This window comes from Phoenix dactylifera, chromosome 16, assembly GCF_051530095.1.
Source record: "Phoenix dactylifera cultivar Ajwa chromosome 16, Ajwa_hap1_PhDact_Kaust_v1.1, whole genome shotgun sequence".
Taxonomy (NCBI): domain Eukaryota; kingdom Viridiplantae; phylum Streptophyta; class Magnoliopsida; order Arecales; family Arecaceae; genus Phoenix; species Phoenix dactylifera.
This window is the reverse complement of record NC_143205.1, coordinates 13,008,089-13,026,002: the sequence shown is the minus strand read 5'-3', so window position 1 is coordinate 13,026,002 and position 17,914 is coordinate 13,008,089. Positions and strand designations below refer to the sequence as shown.

Sequence of the window (17,914 nt, the reverse complement as noted above, 5' to 3'; positions counted from 1 at the left end):
CTGAAGCCCCGACCGGTCGCCTCGGCTTGCGCCAGCCTTGGCCGACCAACGAGCGGAATTTTCCGAGGCTCGGCCCTTGGATGCCAGGCTAACCCGATGATCATCCCGGGAGCAGACTAGCCTGAAGCCACGACCGGTCGCCTCGGCTTGCGCCAGCCTCGGCCGACCAACGAGCGGAATTTCCTGAAGGCCTAACCCTCGGATGCCTGGCTTAGCGCCGGAAGAATTTCCTGAGGCCTAACCCTCGGATGCCTGGCTTAACGCCGGAAGAATTTCCTGAGGCCTAACCCTCGGATGCCTGGCTTAGCGCCGGAAGAATTTCCTGAGGCCTAACCCTCGGATGCCTGGCTTAGCGCCGGAAGAATTTCCTGAAGCCTAACCCTCGGATGCCTGGCTTAGCGCCGGAAGAATTTCCTGAGGCCTAACCCTCGGATGCCTGGCTTAGCGCCGGAAGAATTTCCTGAGGCCTAACCCTCGGATGCCTGGCTTAGGGCCGGAAGAACTTCGAGAGTTAGGAGTCGGCAAGACGCTGCCAAGAGTTAAAAAGAAAAAAAAAGAGGAGGACGAAAGCGAGATGAAGAAACATTCGACTTGTATTAATTTTCATTGTTTCAGGGCCAAGGCCCATACAATTTGGCAAAACGCCAACATACAAAAAAAAAGAGGACAACGAAAGGTACAAGAGGTTAGCTTGGAGGAACCCCCGGGTCGGGAGCGTCGGGCTCGTCCGCAGGGGGTAGGGAGGCGGTAGGAGAATCAGCAGGCGATGGCGCCGGAGAGGAGTCGAGAAGGGAAATCCCACTCAGGTCAACTTCGGGGTACTTAGCCGACACCCTTGCCAGGCCCTCCTCGAAGCCTAAGATGAAGGATTCGGACCCCGCCTCCGACATATCACGGGTGAACTCGGCGGACTGACGATAAGCCTGTACCGCCTGGCGCCCGATCTCCGCACTCTTCTCGGCCAGCGCCGCCTCTGCTCGCTCCGTAATCTGAGCCTTAGCCTCCAAGACCTTCGCCACAATCCGGTCTTCAGCCTCGGAGGAGACCCTCAGCAGATTAGCCTGAGCCTCCTTATGCTTCGCCTCGGCAGCAGTGCGAGCGGCCTCAGCTTCCTCCAGGCGCGAACGGAGCTCTTGGTCGTTCGCGCGGGACCTCTCCAAGGCTGACTCCAATTCGCCCAGTTTGGCTTCAAGAGACCGGGTTCGGTTGCGGGCGCTGTCGGCAGACCACTGAGCCTTCTCCCACCTCTCTCGATAGTCCGCGACCTTCCGGGACTGCTTTTCAGCTCGTTCCTCCGCCTTCTTAACCCTGCTTTCGAGGCCCGAGGCGACTTTGAGTTGCTCCCGAGCTTCCAACAGTTGCTTCTCGAGGGCGGCGAAGCCGAGTGCCCGCTCTTCGGCCTCCCGGAGCCTCGCCTCGAGGTCCCCGGTCGTCCTGCCCGCCACAGCCTGGCCTCCCTCTTCCACTGCTTTCAGTCGGTCCTCGGCCTTCGCCAGAAGCCCCGCCTGTTCCTTGTAGCACTCCTCTAGACGAATCATGTACTGGGCGAGCTAAGAGATAGGAAAAGTGAGGGCGTCAGGCGGAGAACAACAGAGCTAATAAATGGTGAAAAGCGGCCAGAAGAACACTCACCGACATGAGACAGACGCAGCTGGCAGCCCCGACGTCAGAGACCCCCAACTCCCGGACCCGCCGACGGTCCTTCTCCAGCAGCACTGTTTCGATGAGGTTTCGGGCGCCATCGGTAGTGAAGGCCGACCCCGATTTCTCCTCGGAGCCGGATGGTGGTTCTGCAGCCTTACCCTTATCCATCGCCTGGGGAAGAGTCCTGCTGATTGTGCTCGGGGCGGGGGTCACTCCAGGAATTGATAGGGCCCCGCTCGGCCGGGGCCTCGGCGCGTCCCTCCTCGAATCATCAGGAGCCGGCTGAGTCGAAGGCCGGGCCGGGGACCGATCACGTCCGACCCGTCCGTCTCGAGCGGGCTCGGATGATACCTCCGGAATAGCGGCAGTCTCACCACCGGAGGGCTGATACAGCGTCAGCTGCCGGTCCGTGCCCACGGCGTCTCCCTGATCGGTGGGCCCGGACTCGTCGGTCGGCGTCGGAGGCACCTCCTTGCGGGACTTCTTCGCCGGCGGGGCCCCGCTCGGAGGAGCTCGTTTCCTCCTCCGGACCGCTTCCAGTAGGGACGACCTACCAACAGCCGGTCCCTTGTCCGACCGCATGACGTCGTCAATCTCTGCAACAAGAACGAGATGGTCGGGCTGAGAAACCGAAGGAAAGAACGAGACGAAAGAGGAGAAAAGAGTCAAAAAAGAAATGGTGGCAGGCTCACGGTCGGTGGGGACCGAGCTCAGACCGACATTCACCAAGGTATCCTCGGAAATAAGGCGGGCCACCGGGGGGAGCTGGCCCTCGGCAACCAACCCCTTCAAGGCGGCCAAGCCATCGGATTCCTCCCTCGACAGTCTCGATAGGCCGATCGGGGACTTCATCGGCGTCTCCCAGGTCGCCCTAATTTCCCAAGAGGGATCTACATCGATGAAGAAGAAACGCTCCTTCCAGCCGTGAATGGAGGAAGGAGCCTCTTTGACGAGGCCGCACCCTCGCCGCGCCGCAAAGCACCACCACCCTTTGTCCTGGGGGTGGCCACTCAGGCTGTAGAACTCCCAAAAAAAACATTCAGAGTGGCGGGAATCTCGTGCATGCGGCAGAGAACCTGGAAGACCGTCAGGGCACGCCACGAGTTCGGCACCAGTTGCGTCGGCGCAACTCTTAAACCCCGGAGTACCTGCACGACTAAGTCCGAAGGGGGAAAGCGGAACCCGGCCTGGAGAATGCCCTCATTGATGGCGATCTTCCCTGGAGGAGGATGGGACATCCTCTCCTCAGGCCCCGGGAGCGTAACGTTGCAGGCCTCGGGAAGGTGGTACCGAGCCACGAGTTTGTCTAAGTCTTCGGCGACCAGCTCCGACTTAATGTGGTCTGCTCTCACTTCGCCCATTCCTAATGGCCAATAAACCTACGGTCAGGACGGGGACAAGAAGGGGGGAAAGACCGGGACGACTGGGGTACACTAGTACAAAAGGAGAAAGTATGGAGAGCCCTAAGTAGAAGAATGGGGTAACTCACCGGAAGAGAAGGAAGAACGGCTCCGAGAGCGTCAAAGGAGAAGCAAGCGAACAGTCCAACGGCAACAACGGCAGCGCAAAGGGGAAACTCGAAAATGTCTGTAAAGAGGAAGACGGACGGGGGAGGGCCCCCGGTTAAATAGGCGGAAAGGCGGGTGATGCCTCGATGACGCCAGAGGACGCCTGGCCGCCGAAGGGTCGCTCGCGCCCCAAAGGCGAATCGACACCATTAAGGAAGGATGTCCGCCGAAATCCTCAGACTGCCAGGTCAGCAACAACCGCCATACGCCATAAAGAAGGCGGGGAGCTCGAAGCGCGCGCGCCTCTCCGAGGGATGGCGGCAATCTCGAAGCATCACTCCCTTCACCCGTTCCCCTTCTGGTTCCAGGCTCGGAAGTGGGGGGCTACTGTTACGGGGGAACTAAGCCGCCATGCTCCACGTGACCGGCACGCGCGCCCATGAAGACTACGGCTGTCCTTTGATCCAGCAATCCGACCCCGAGTCGGACATCTTCGGCTCCACAGCCCGACCTCGAGTCGGCTGCCCTTCGATCCAGCAGTCCGGCCCCGAGTCGGACATCTTCGGCTTCGCAGCCCGACCCCGAGTCGGCTGCCCCTTAATCTAGCAATCCGACCCCAAGTCGGATATCCTCAGCACCGCAGCCCGACCCCGAGTCGGCTGCCCCCTGATCCAGCACTCCGACCCCGAGTCGGAGATCTCTTGATAACGACAGGCTGCTTCCCAGAGGCACGCCGAGGCCTCCTGCTCCACTACTCCCTGCAACGGCTGTATCCGATGCTGTTCCACGATCTCCTGTATCAGCCGTACAAAGCGGAACTCCACTACGCCCTGTCATGGCCGTACCCAGCGCTGCTCCACGACGCCCTGTAACGGCCATGTCAGTGGCCACTCCATCGCGCCCCACGATGACAAACCCCCCTGAGAGACCCCCCAGCCAGGTATATATGCGGCTGGGGGGAGAAGGGGGGGTAAGCAAGAACTTCCAGAGCATTCCCCTACTACCTGCAATTATCTCTCCTTCTCCTCCAATCTCCTCTAACTTGATCGTCGGAGGGCCCCCACTACCCCAGTGGTGGTGCGAGGCTTGCTTGCAGGTTTCCCGGTGGAAGGTGGAGCACAATCAACATCAACCAGGGCAGCTCAGACGGAATCCCGTTCACACCGCTGTGCCAATCGTTCTCGGTTTGGACCACCAGCAACAGTTTGTATTGCAGGCAGTCGCAGCGGAACAATAGTGTCGGTGGAAGCAGTAGTTGCAGTGATTGTAATGTGGTGGCGGCGGATTGCTCCGAACAAAATGGAAAATAAGAATTTGGAAGCAGAAAACAAAGAACACCAAAAGCATTGTAGATGGGTACTTTATGTTATTATTAATAGATACAACATTTAGTGAGTTCCAAGTGCTTCACAGATTCAGATTTAAAATCTCTTCAAATTTTATATGTATTTTCTAAGTTGCATTCTGTAACAACCCAAGACCTCACTCAAAATGGCTAGCCGGAAGATATTATTTGGGTTCCTTGATCCTGTATAAGTACTCAAGATATTCTCAACGAATAACCGATGTGGGACTAAATACAAGCCCACACGGGTCCTCATGCTATGCATGCTTGTAGCTGAGATTTGTGCCTGCAATAATTACAATGACTACATTAATGTCATAACATCTGTTGTGACGGATCTCACTGAAACCGAAAAAGAATAAAGAGATTCAAGAAGATAGAGAAAAAAATAAAACGCAGCACACAAATTTATGTGGACCAATCACAAGCCAACATCCACAAGCAAGGATGGAGAAGAGATTCTATTACAATCAAAAGAATAGAGGACAAGAATAAAACTGCCTCTCAATAGAACCCTAATCCCAGTATACCCAGTATCAAACTTTTCTAACGAGACAAAAAGAGATAGATATAAAAAAATATTGGCTTGGGTCCTAAAATCTCTGCGCATTGGAGCCATGACTCGTGCAGCCAGCACAGGCTCCCCGCACGGTCCCATAACCTGTGCGCATAGGACCCGCGACCTGTGCAGCTAGCATGTGCACCCCATGCTCGTAGCCGAGCTTCTCTAAATTTCTTGAATGGCATCGTAGAGCAGGGTGGATCAAGAAATTCAAGACACACTTAACAACATCAAAATTGTAGATTCTAGCCTTGCCAAATTGCTGCAAATGGCTGGATATGTTGATAGCCTGCTGGTTATTGTTGAGTGAAGCTGCCGAAGCTTGGCAATCAGAACAACTAATCGCCGGCATGGTGCAATTATGAGGGTCAAAGGTACAACCCAGATGCACAATTCCAATATCACATCTCACAAACTCTTCCTGCTCAAGATTCAATGGCTGAAGGATTCAATTCTTGGATGACAGTGTTATATTGATAGTCTCCATTCTTTCCAAAAACTGATAGATGCTTTTACAAATTTAACTTAATCTTTCATGCTATCTGTTTTACCATATCTAATCATTTCCTCAAACATTTCAACTTTTTGGCAGGTTGGTCCTCTGTACTTTATACTATTTTATGTACATTATTAATGAGAGGAATAGATTTGGAGCTTTCTCATTGGTTTCTGTGTCATTGGGATGATCTCCATTGAACCTTAAACAAAAATTTTTGGATAAAAGAAACTATCAAATTTGACTTGTCATAAGCATAGATGTGACTTTATTAACAGGTCCTAGCTTATATATGTGGTAAATTTATTTCACATTTTCACAAGATATTGGCTTGCAGAAGAAGCAAGGCCTCATACTCTTTTCCTCCTTTGAAAGATCACCTAATTGATGTCGAGCTGTCTTAATTGTTATCCAGTCTTATTTTATGTTATTTCTTGTCTCTATCATCTCTTATCACCAAACACAGGGGCCTAGAATATGTAATTAAAAAATAGTATTCTTGGCAGCACGGTTTCATAAAATGCAGTCAAATAAAATCATTTGGTTTCTTTCAAGAAGGAATCTCTCACAGAATGTGGTGTTTTTTTTTATCATATCACTTGTCAGAATTGTATGATCCTTTTCCCCTCAATAATTTGGGTTCACAGATAGATATGAGAATTGATTCAGATCAGGATTTCTGTTGTTGCTGCTCTATGGGGGACATTTGAAATTAATTATGTTTGAGAGTCATATGTTGTGCCAGCCATATATACTTCTCATTAATTCTTCCTAATGGTTTTCAGGAGCTTGTTGATCAGGGTTATGAGGCAGTCAACATCTTGGATATAGTTGATCATGCATCTGCATGGTCTTCTGAATTCGGTGGTTGAATTTTTGGTTGTTGCAAAACCTGCATGGCTTTGTGTTCTTTGTGTCTATATGGTTTTGCAAGTTTGCTTAGCTACACCTTGTCATGATAACTGACATACAACAATTGTCAACAGCAACATGACATTATTGAGTACACAAAGCAACCAGTGAGCCTGGTCTAATGCTAAGTGATTTATTCTTGATCGGTCATGAGCACGGCGTCGGCAAAATACAAGGTTAGGGGCAATATTCAGAAGAAAAAAAAATCTAAAAGATATGGAATCAGTTGAAATCACCACTTTTCCTAAAAGCTTAAGCTGATAGCATGAGGTAGATTTATTTATATATTTTATATTTTCTTACACTCCCCCTCACATGTGAGCCAGACTTTCCTTTAATGGGCGAGCCCAACATGTGAAATTTTTAATAATGGGGTTAAAGAGTGCGGAGACAGGGTTCGAACTCAGGACCTCTGCTCTGATACCAAGTTGAAATCACCACTTTTCCTAAAAGCTTAAGCTGATAGAAAGAGGTAGATTTATTTATATATTTTATATTTTCTTACAGAATCTGCACAAAGTTTAGAAAGAATGTAAATAAACTAGAGATATAAAAAGCTTTTTGTGCCAAAAACTGTACTAGAGGAAGTTGTAAATACCAAGTTCTTTGGTGAAAAATTTCAGAGCAAAATTGTCATATTGGCCCAGAAATTATTCCAATCCCAACCTCTCGATGATTGACAGAAAAGAAAGAAGAAGTGAGTGGCAACAATGAGAATGAGAAAACAATGATTTTTGTGGATGAAAATTTCAGTTTGTCAAATTAATGACTGAATGAATTCTTCTTCTGAAAAAAGAAAAAAAAAAGAAGACTGACTGAATTGTTATTATCATCACCAGCAGCAAAGTCTGTTTAAACCTGCTTTCATCAAACTTGATGGTGTCTTAGATAAATTATGTATAATAAGGACAATGACTAGAATTCTGAATCCTTTGAATTTGCTTAATTGGAGGCTGCACTTATGGATAGATGGTTATGCAGCACTGGGATAACAGCAATCAGACATTCTCAGTAAAAATAGTTGTGGAATGATTTCTCATAGTGGAGTCTCTTCTCCATTGGCTAAATTAATCTGGAAATGCCCCCCACTGGACAGATATTTTTAGTTCTGCTAAGGAAAAGTTTTACCACTTAAAAACCTTAGAAACTGCAGCTGGCCAGCCCAGTTTCCTATGCTATGTGTCACAGGGCAGATGAATCGGTTGACAGCCACTTTTATACGTGCTCTTTTTGCCAAGAAAATATGGAAATTACTTCTTATCTAAGTTTGGTGTACAATTACTCCCTTCTAGCAATAAATTCTGGTGTGAATGGGGATCGGGATGGTTTGCTATTGCAGCTATTGCAGTTTGTGTTTCTGGATAAACAGGAAAGTGGCTTCTTGAAAATGAAACTACAACTCCTGCTGAGTGCTGGACAGTGTACTGTTTCTCATGAAAAACTGGGCAAAAAAATATGGGTGTGAAAATCCAATAAGAAAGAATGGAGATTGGAATGTTTTGCTATGGTGGCTAGTCTGTTGGTTTTTTGGATGGATAGGAAGAAGTGGCTTTTTAAAAATGATATTACAACTCCTTTTGATGTTCTAATGACCTAGAACCTCACCTATTTGTGAGGACTCATGCAGGCATATATTTAGTCCTATATCATTCATATGTCATGAGAGATCTTGGATATGTATATAGGACTAAAGAAGCTGAATAATACCTTCAAGGTAGCTTTTTTATCCGTGCACCTGAATCATTATAGATATTATCAGAGTAGACTTAACTCATGGCCCATATAGATCAGGAGCTGTAGCACGAGTCTTTTTAGAGCTGATCACGAGCCAGTCATGATATTTCTAATTGAATTTGATTAGATTTGGACCCTTGGTCTGATAAAAATACTAAGATTTAAACAATGAAGAATGTGAGAGCACGTATGGGCGTATGTTTAGTCCCACATTAGTTATAGGCTAAAAAGATCTTGAATATTTATAAAGAAATAAAGAACCTAAATAATACATTTGTTGGCCATTTTAGGCGAGGCCCTACTGTATCTCATGAAAAACTGGCCAAGAATAAGCTCTAATTCTTGGATCTCCAAGATAGTTCCTCTTTTATTCTAAGTTCGGATTCATGATGAATCAATCCTCTAGTATTTCCCTTTCCCTCACATCTGGTATCTTGTTAGTTGTCTCCCTACTCTTCTTGATCCTTTTTTTTTTTTACATGTTCTTTTACCTTTCTCTATTTTTCTTTTCTTTCGTAATTTTTTTTTTATTTACTTAACAAAAGCAATAAGATTTTTGCTTAATTTTTCCGTGAAACAATAACGACAATAGTAATGAATAGTGTTTACATATTTATTACAAAGACTAGTGCTTATGACTAAGAGAATAAATATGAAAAAGGGATGAAGAAACGGGAGCATAACTAAGAAAAATTGGATATACGGGAGATTAAAAGGGACATGAAATTATCTTCTTCATGTGGAAAGGTACTGCACCGGATTTCATATTTAATTTGAAAGCAAGTGTGGCAGGTCACATTTATTTTTATTTTATAGAGTATCATTCTATCTAATACAACCAACGTATTGCATAGAAATTAAATGGTTCAGAAACTGGACCATTTAACAGGATGCAACGGAGCCTAGCCAGGGTTCTTCTTCTTCTCCAACCATAACAAGAAATAAAAATATTACATCCATGGGATATTTTAATAAAATATAGTAGGGTTATTAATTGTTGTACCTTCACTTTTAAGGAAAAACATGATCATAAAAATATAATAGAAATTAATAAAGTATTAATATAATCTAATGGCCCATGCAGAGCATGTGTGACTAATGGAAAGTGTTTTTCATTAACACCAGCATATATTAAGCAAATATATTTATTAATAATATTATTAATTTTTTATTAATTTAGTAGTACTAATAAAAAGTTTCCTTTCTTATTAATGATATTACATTATTACATTTTGATAAAGCTCCATATTGAGTAAGATTCCTACTTATTATCTAAAAGAAAGAGCTCTGTTAATAACGTTAATAATATAGGTATCCATGTGATAAATGAAGAGCTCTGCATAAGCAGAGCTTCCATTTTAGCATATATACTAGCATATAACCCGCATTATAGGTAGGAAACAATTTTTTTAAAAAAATTATTATTGAAATGTAATATAATAATATAATAAATTATATTATAGTCTATCAAAACCTTCATGGTGATATTATATATTGTAACAGATCCATCAAAAAATAAAGAATCTTCGAGTGTTAATCTATTAGGAAACAAAGTTTCTACATATCTACTAGTGAATATGAGATTTGAGGATGTTGATTTACCAGAAAATAAAAGATCTGCAGATCCATCACAAATAGAGAATATTCATATGTTGATTCACCAGAAAACAAGCATCGATAAATCAACAATAGGGATCATCAAGGCTTCTAGACACGGCAACACGGCCATAATAGAGGCGGAAGAGACAACGACGACATATTAGGTGATCGGTGACTTTAATACAATGTTCAAATATTTATAGCAGAAGATAAAAACAATAGAGAGAGAGAGAGAGATGACTTTTTATATTTTTGTTTTCTTACATTTGGTACATCTCAGAAGTTATATATACTAATATACAAACTCTAATAAAGAAATATAATACAAACTAATATTAGATCATGTTAATAAAAAAAATATTACGGGTTGATATAGGTTGCCACTCTAAAAAGATCATACTAACAAAGTAAAATAATACAAGCTGATACAGAATCATGTTAAAAAAAATTTACGAAAAGTTATTACATGATCTCTAAAATCATGCTAACACCCCTAATTATCAGAATTAGCTTAACCCTATCCCAATCTCTCCGCGATTTCAGTTTTAAGCCACACGTATTGCTACTTTATTTCTTATTTTTCTAGTAGAATATGAGACTTAATCTGAATCATCAGTTGATGGGGGTTATGGGAAATAAGAGATTATTGGTCGGTAACTAGTATTTTTATTATCTTCGATTTTTTATTGATCTCCTCGTTCTCTACCCCCAAGCTCTCTCTCTCCTCCACTGCCCAGCCTCACAATTGTCTGCTCAACCATACCTCAGACAAAGTCCCCAAAGATTAGAACCACTGCAACCCTGCTCCATTGCTCAAGCCTCATGCAAACACCCCCTGGTCAAATGCTCGGTAGTCCTCATCAAGACTGTAGTTCACGTAGACGCCCAAGGAAGATGAGGATGGCACTGGAGGGGGTAGTAGTCATGGTAAAAGGGCATGGCATGGGCCTCTCAGCTGGCTCGGCAACGGAGAGGTGATTGAGTATAGGACCGTTGGGGTGGAGGAGGGAGAGGGTTGCAACGATAGGGTAGAAGAGGAGTGGGTTATGGGCATAGCTGCCGGCGAGGTTGTGGAGACCACCACGGTGGAGATAGGAGAACATAACATAGACATACAGTGGAGTACAATACACTATAATATAATACAATATAATATTGAATAATATAAAGTTATAAAATTTTGGATTTAGGGTTGAAATCGAATCAAATATGGATTGGATAATAATTTATCCTTATCCATATTTATTTTGTTTGACGAATATAATATAACTCAGATGCAAAAATTTATATCTATATTTATTTTAAACGGATATATATGGACACAAATCGGAAATAGATATAAATATGGATATAAATCGAATAATTAAACTTTACAATCACAAAATTAAGGTATTATCAAATTGATTGTGAATCAAGGTAATGTGATGTCAACGTGATTATACTTTTTTTTCCTTAATAGTTCATAAATACTATATAAAATTAAATAGGGTTATAAATAGAATCGGATATTCGGATACAAATCAGTTTACCATGCTGATTTGAATATGGATATTAATCGAATATTCAAAATTTTATCTATATTTAGATAAATTTAAATAAAAAAATAAATATAAACGAATATAAACTCTTAAGAAAAAGAAAAGCCAATCCACACCAAGGCTTATACTTTGATTCGTAGAGCACAAATGCTCAATCCAATTCTTTCCGTATCCGTAATATTTTAAACAAAAGGCAATCGCCCGGCTAATCTGGAAAAGACAATTTCAACCGTTCACACGATGCACCTAATCCGTGTATATGCCTTGTGAATACCCTGCCACGTGGACAGTATACTCCGCCGACTTTGCCTCCCTATCCTTTTATTTTTTTATGTTTATATGATGGCAAGAAAGAAGGAGCTAAACTTTCGCGGCTCTTTCGTTTCTACCTTTCTCCCTCTCCTTGTCCCAGAGGGATTCGAATCCCGATCCAACCCAAATTTAGGGTAAGATCTTTTTCCATCTAGGCCCAGCCCTATAAATCCCACGCCCCCCCCCCCATCCGGGACGATGGTCGGATCGGTCTCCGGGGATTGAGAGGGGGACGGGAGATGATGAGGAGGTGCTCGCTCTGCGGCAACGGCGGGCACAACTCGCGGACGTGCCCCAACCGCGGGGTCAGGCTCTTCGGGGTCCGCATCGCCGATGGCTCCATCCGCAAGAGCGCGAGCATGGGGAACATCGCCCACTACGCCGGATCCGGCTCCGGATCCCCGGCCGACGGCCTCCCCGCCGACCACGGGGCCGCCGACGGCTACGCCTCCGAGGGTTTCCCCCAGGGCAGCCGCGAGCGCAAGAAAGGTTACGCCTTTGTCTCTCCTTTTGTTTTAAGTTCTATGCTAGTATTGTTTCAGTTCTTCCAATCTGTTATAAAGGTTGGACTTTTCTGGGAGAGGATGTGCGGGGATTGAATCATTGTGTTGGGTGTTTCGGAAAGGTTTGATCTTCTTGTTTCTCGCTTTTGGGTTGCTGTGGAAGATTGTGGACTTTGAACTTTCTTGAGCTGAAAAGAGATGCTATGTTAGCAAATAGTGATCTTTTAGTTAAACAATATGTCGTTTGTGGTTTATTTGAACTTGAGTACCGTTCCTATGTGGCGATCCGGGGATGCGCTATACTTGCAGGTTCTTGTACTGCATGCAGCTTGTGCAAATAGGATCTGTATCGATAGTTTTGGGTATGATACTTATATGTAGTTCTGTTCCCACACTTACTGGCAAATCAAATGGTTTAGTATTGGTCTACTGTTCGATTGTAGCACAGGGTGATGTGACTAGGAGTTGCTTTTCTTGGGAAGCATCTATCTGAAGAACGTGATTTTTCTTTAAGACCAAAGTATCTCCTTTTCATCAAATCAAATTCTCGGTATGCATGACCAGAGCAGTATGATGGCGAAGGAAACGTAGGTTGTGATGAGAATAACGGACTAGTCAGGGTGGAGGACTATGATGATTTGCTTTTGACTTGGAGTGAGAGGCAGCGTATCATTAAAGTGTTACTTTTAGTTGGGTTTAGTTTGCAAAATAATAGGTATTGAAAACTCAGTTGTGTCCTGTTCTCCAATGTCATTCTTAATGTTTTTCTATATTCTGTAATGACAAAGAAACTTCTAATAAAATCTACTAGGAAGTAATTAATATGGGGGGAAAAGTTATTTGAAATATTTTGATATAACTGAACCATCTTTATACTCTTATGAAGTTTTGCCACTGAAGCCTTTGTTGGGAACATAAACTTTTTTTCACATTAAGGGCTTTTAATTTTCTCTCTCATTTTTGGTATGAGCAACTCTCCAAGTAAGACTTACAAATTAAATATTAAATTCTATCCCTTCTACTCCTATTCTTTAATAACTTCTTTCCCTCCCCCCCTACTCCTGTTCTTTAATAACTTCTTTCCATTTGTGTTGGTGTGTCTTCACCTTGGTTGCATTAGAGTGTTGAGACAGGTTTTTAGTATGATCGAATTAGAGGGTTGATCTACTTTTAAGATGTTTAGCTAGTGCTGGGCATGATGTTGGTATAGTGTAGGAAGAAGGTTTTAAGACGTGAATTTGACTTTAATTGTTGGTGCAGTGATTAGTATAACTTTGAGATTTGCTTGGAAAGCCCAAGTTTTCTTTTGTTTGTCATATGTGAAAGATGATGGCATGCAACCATTACTGAACTTTTAAGTTGAATACATATGTGCAGAGATCAATTTGAAATTATTCTCTGTCTACTTGTTTAACTGGAGATCGTTACAGTGTTTTTCTTTTTCTTGGACAGTTTGTTATGGTGATTGGAATATAATTAGGGAGATATTGGACATTACATTGTTAAGGAAAGAGACCTAGCAATTTCTACATTTCTTGAAGATAAACAAATTCAATTGGAAAGGTGGTGGAGATTGTAGATATGTTTTGCTAGTATATCTTTGTGATATCTTTATTGAAAGTAATTACTAATTGTTTGATGGGAGCGTAATTTGTGGAGAAGATTACTAGAGGCACTTAAAGATAATGTATTTTGGTTGTGATGTTGATTTTGATATTCTTTTGAGGTGACTTATTATTATGTGCATTTTATCACCATGATTCTGGAATATCTGTGGGCTGTTGAGTTTGGACTTATCTGTTAATTCTTGGCTGCATTTCATACCATCTTATAATATGAAGGGTTGTTACGCTTTTTCAATATCTGTGTTCATTTTTAATATTTACAAAGAGATATGTTGGTGCATGAGCTACCAATCCTAATATCGATTTACTTACATTTGTATAAGTGGGATTTATTTTTCTCTTTTATTAGTCTTTTACAAAGTTTATCTACTGAGAGAAAAAAACGTGAAGTTTTTGGCAGAGAATCTAAATGCATGCCCCCTTGGTCCACAAGCTAATCAACCATCTATCTCTTCCATTGACAAATAAGGAGGATATTGATAGAGCTAGTAGAATATGATTAGTAATGATTCTAGTTTGTTCTTGAGATCTTGTTTCTCTAATATATATATATATATATATATATTAGTAAATGTGGTATATCAAATCTAGTGCTTAAAATCAGTATTGATATAGGATTTTTAGTTACATAGAAAATAGGGAATTGATTTGCATTTATTTGAAGTACTCTGAGTCAGTCTTTGCCTACTGAAGCTATAATTAATATTACAATAACTCTCTGAAATGCATTTGAAACAACATGATTATTGAAACACAGAACATTAAGATACACACAGTTTGGATGGTCATTGGAAGTTGTTTCTAAAACAAGTTTGCTTAGGCACTGATGGGAAGTCTAGAGTTGAAGGATGAAAATTTCTTATATTACTTGATTTTTTATGTTTTGTGTTGTGAAGCAACAGGGTGAACAGAGAGGAGCTTGTCAATAAACGATCATTAGGGTATCTGGTGGACGATTGGATTCTGCAAATAAGGATAGAATGGAGAGAAGAGGAAAGAAGAGCAAAAGGAGGAGAGAAGAGGAGAAGAAGGAAAAAAATCTCTTTTGGGTGCACCAGTGAGAAAACAAGAGAAATTTATTTGAACTGTCCAGTTGTGGTTCGAAAGATGAGTAAACAAACTTGTTCAAAAGATGAACTGTCTGTTATTTTTTTCTCTTCAAATTTCTCCATGTTTGGAGAGAAGAATTGTGTTTGGAGAGAAATGATTTCCCGCTATCTCTCTTCTTTTCTCTCCATTTATTCCCTTCTTTTAATAACCAAATGAGAAATTCAATTTCTCTACTCACTTTCTCTTCTCTTCTCTTCAGTTCTCCAATCCAAACAATGTGTAAGATTAGGCCATATCGTTATTTACTATATCTTAGCTAGACCTACAACTTTCAGCTATTGTGTTAGAAGGAGGTGATCCAACAGAAATGATCTTTTTGATAACCTGCCACCAGCACCTGTTTCTTCTCCTTTTCTTCTTATTCTGTTTGTTAATAGTTTAAATCATCTGCACAATGTGCACTCATTATCAGTCAATTGCTTTTTTTAAGTGTTCATAAGGTCAAAGTGAGACCTAGCTGTGTCAAATTGATTGTATATTATTTTATTAATTCAATTGTATTATTATATCTTCTGGTTCTTTAGGATGCAGAAAATAATAACTAGATTGCATTAGCATGATTATGTTTAGTATTTCTGGTAGACAATTCTCTCTTCTTAATGAGCTAAAGAGCCTAACTAACTTAAAGTTAAGGATAAAAAGTTTATGAGTTTGAAACTAGCAAGGCCTTGTCCGTTGAGTTATTTTTGAAAATAAATAACATGTTAATAATGCATAATGTGTCTCAATCTATACTAAAACTACACTTCCTCTCCACAAGAAACTTATTAATTACAAATGGATTATAACTCTTTGAATGCTTACTATTTCACTCTTTTTTATTTTTAAAATGCAAAAATGAAATATAACAACCATTTTATTTTATCTTCTGCAATTTTATCAAGTGGCATATGTCTTTAATTACTGAAATTGTGACACTGCTGATCTTTTTAATAGCTCAGCTTTATATCTTTTGCATGATGCTGAATTTGCAGGAGTTCCATGGACTGAAGAAGAGCACAGAATGTTTTTATTTGGACTGCAGAAGCTTGGCAAAGGTGATTGGCGAGGGATATCTCGTAACTTTGTAGTAACGAGGACAGCTACTCAAGTTGCCAGCCATGCTCAAAAATATTTTATCCGTCAAACCAATGCCAGTAAAAGGAAGAGAAGATCCAGCCTTTTTGATATCGTACCCAATGAAGTTAGTCTCTCTCTCTCTGTTACTGTGGAAATGATACGATATTATGCTCCTTTTCGCCTTTTTTGTAAAGAAAGTACTGCCCAGGTACTTTATATGCATGCTGCTCCACATATATTTCTGTATATATATTGTGGATGTATGCACATACATGAGCACGCATACACCATCCTGTGTATTGTTTCATTTTGTTCGTCAATAAAAGAGTGTTATGCAATGTTTTTTCTCAGCCTGCTGATGGTCAATTTTACCCCATGGACTCCCAAGAACCAGAAGCACAAAGCAACAACCCACCGCCAGCAACTCCAGCTCGGGATGAGGAATGCAAGTCAATGGATTCGAATTCAAATGATGGAGAGGGAGCTGTTCTGAAGCCAGAAAGTTTGCCATGCAGTTATCCATGGTTCTCTCCTTATTCCTCGCCATTCTTTCCATTTCCTTTTTCATGTCCATCAGGTTACAGAGAAGTAATTACCTCAGAAAAGACACATGAAATTGTTAAACCGACAGCAATGCATTCGAAGACTCCCATCAATGTCAATGAACTTGTGGGCATGTCAGCACTGAGCTTAGGAGAATCTAATGGCGAAGCAGGGCCGTCATCATTGTCATTAAAGCTGCCCGGCGGGTCGGATAGACAATCTGCTTTCCATGCTCAAGCTCCCTAAAATGGTGGATTCAAGTACGAGCCTGATCCATGCAGTCTAGTGACCCCGCATTAAGAAAGCACCCCAAAACTGGAGGTGACCCCAGTGATACAAGGTCTTTTTGTTTATACAGGATCAATAAACTTCAATCCTGACTAGCTTTTTTAGTGTACTATATAGTGTTGTATAGTGGAGTTATGACGTGGCACTTGATTATCTAAGTGGCTAACGTATTGTTGATTTTTTCTTAATAATGACTGCAATTTTGGTTTTTAAGGAATGATTTCTTGATTTCTGTAAGGTCACGACCCTGATCCTATTATCCGAAATGATTTTAGCTCTCTGCAAATTTGCTCTCTTTTCCCCCTTCTCGGTAGTTGGGGCTAGACTTCATATTATTTGGCATACTTCACTTTCAAATTCTGCAACTACAATAAAATGAAAAGAAAGAAAAAGCATGCATCTCTGCTATATTTGTCATCTCATAAACTGATATTAGCTTTAATTATCTCCTTAGTTAACTGAGCTTAACATTTTCTATGATATGCTAACTTTGTCAGTAGGCAGTTCTGAACTCTACCGTGGTTGTCAACCTATTTTCTTTCTTGTTTCAAATTTTCTTTGGTTCATTGAGGTTTTGGTCAGGCTGACGTAATACAGAACATGTGGATGTTCTGCAGGCTTTAATGCCTCTTGCCATGTTAAAAATATCTCTGTTCCTCTCTTTCTGAATTGCTGCTGCTAAATTTTTCTCGTCACTCATTTGAACCTTTCTTTTTGAGCATCACGATGTTGCATCAAAATTACCTTCACGATGTTGCATCAACATTGGGCATTGATAATAGCTTTCTGCTGGCTTTTCTCTATTCGGCTTGCCAATTTCTCCTTCCTTGCCGTTATAGGTTTCCATTGTCACAATCTGGCAGGCAAGCCTTTCCGAAAGACTGGAGCTTAGTTGCACATCTTAACCCCAATCTTCAAGAAAGCCCTGCTCTTCTAGCTAGTCGGTCTTCATGAAGAAGGCACTGGACTATTAACAAATGTGCATGCATAGACGTATATGTGTCAACGAACCATGCATGCAAGCAACTGTGATTTTAGGACATCTAGTTTGTGAGGAACCATGCAGTCATATATTTAATTTCTTGTGAGTTATAAGATGGAAAAATCTTGAGTATTTATATAGGGCCAAGGAATTC

At 42.1% G+C, this 17,914-nt stretch overlaps 1 protein-coding gene across 2 annotated transcripts; it reads left to right on the top strand.

Annotated features, from left to right (window-relative positions):
* Positions 1-11,691: 11,691 nt before the first annotated feature.
* On the top strand, positions 11,692-17,015 carry LOC103695599 (transcription factor MYBS3-like). 2 transcript variants are annotated; one of them, XM_008776968.6, is made up of 3 exons: positions 11,692-12,139; positions 15,863-16,071; positions 16,299-17,015. In XM_008776968.6, exons 1-3 carry the CDS (start codon positions 11,890-11,892, stop codon positions 16,734-16,736), a joined length of 897 nt encoding a protein of 298 aa, XP_008775190.4. In that variant the 5' UTR covers positions 11,692-11,889; the 3' UTR covers positions 16,737-17,015. The 2 variants fall into 2 exon arrangements, with proteins under 2 accessions (XP_008775190.4, XP_088568257.2); XM_088712131.2 differs by having other exon boundaries at positions 11,791-12,139; positions 15,863-16,155.
* The last annotated feature ends 899 nt before the right edge of the window (positions 17,016-17,914 follow it).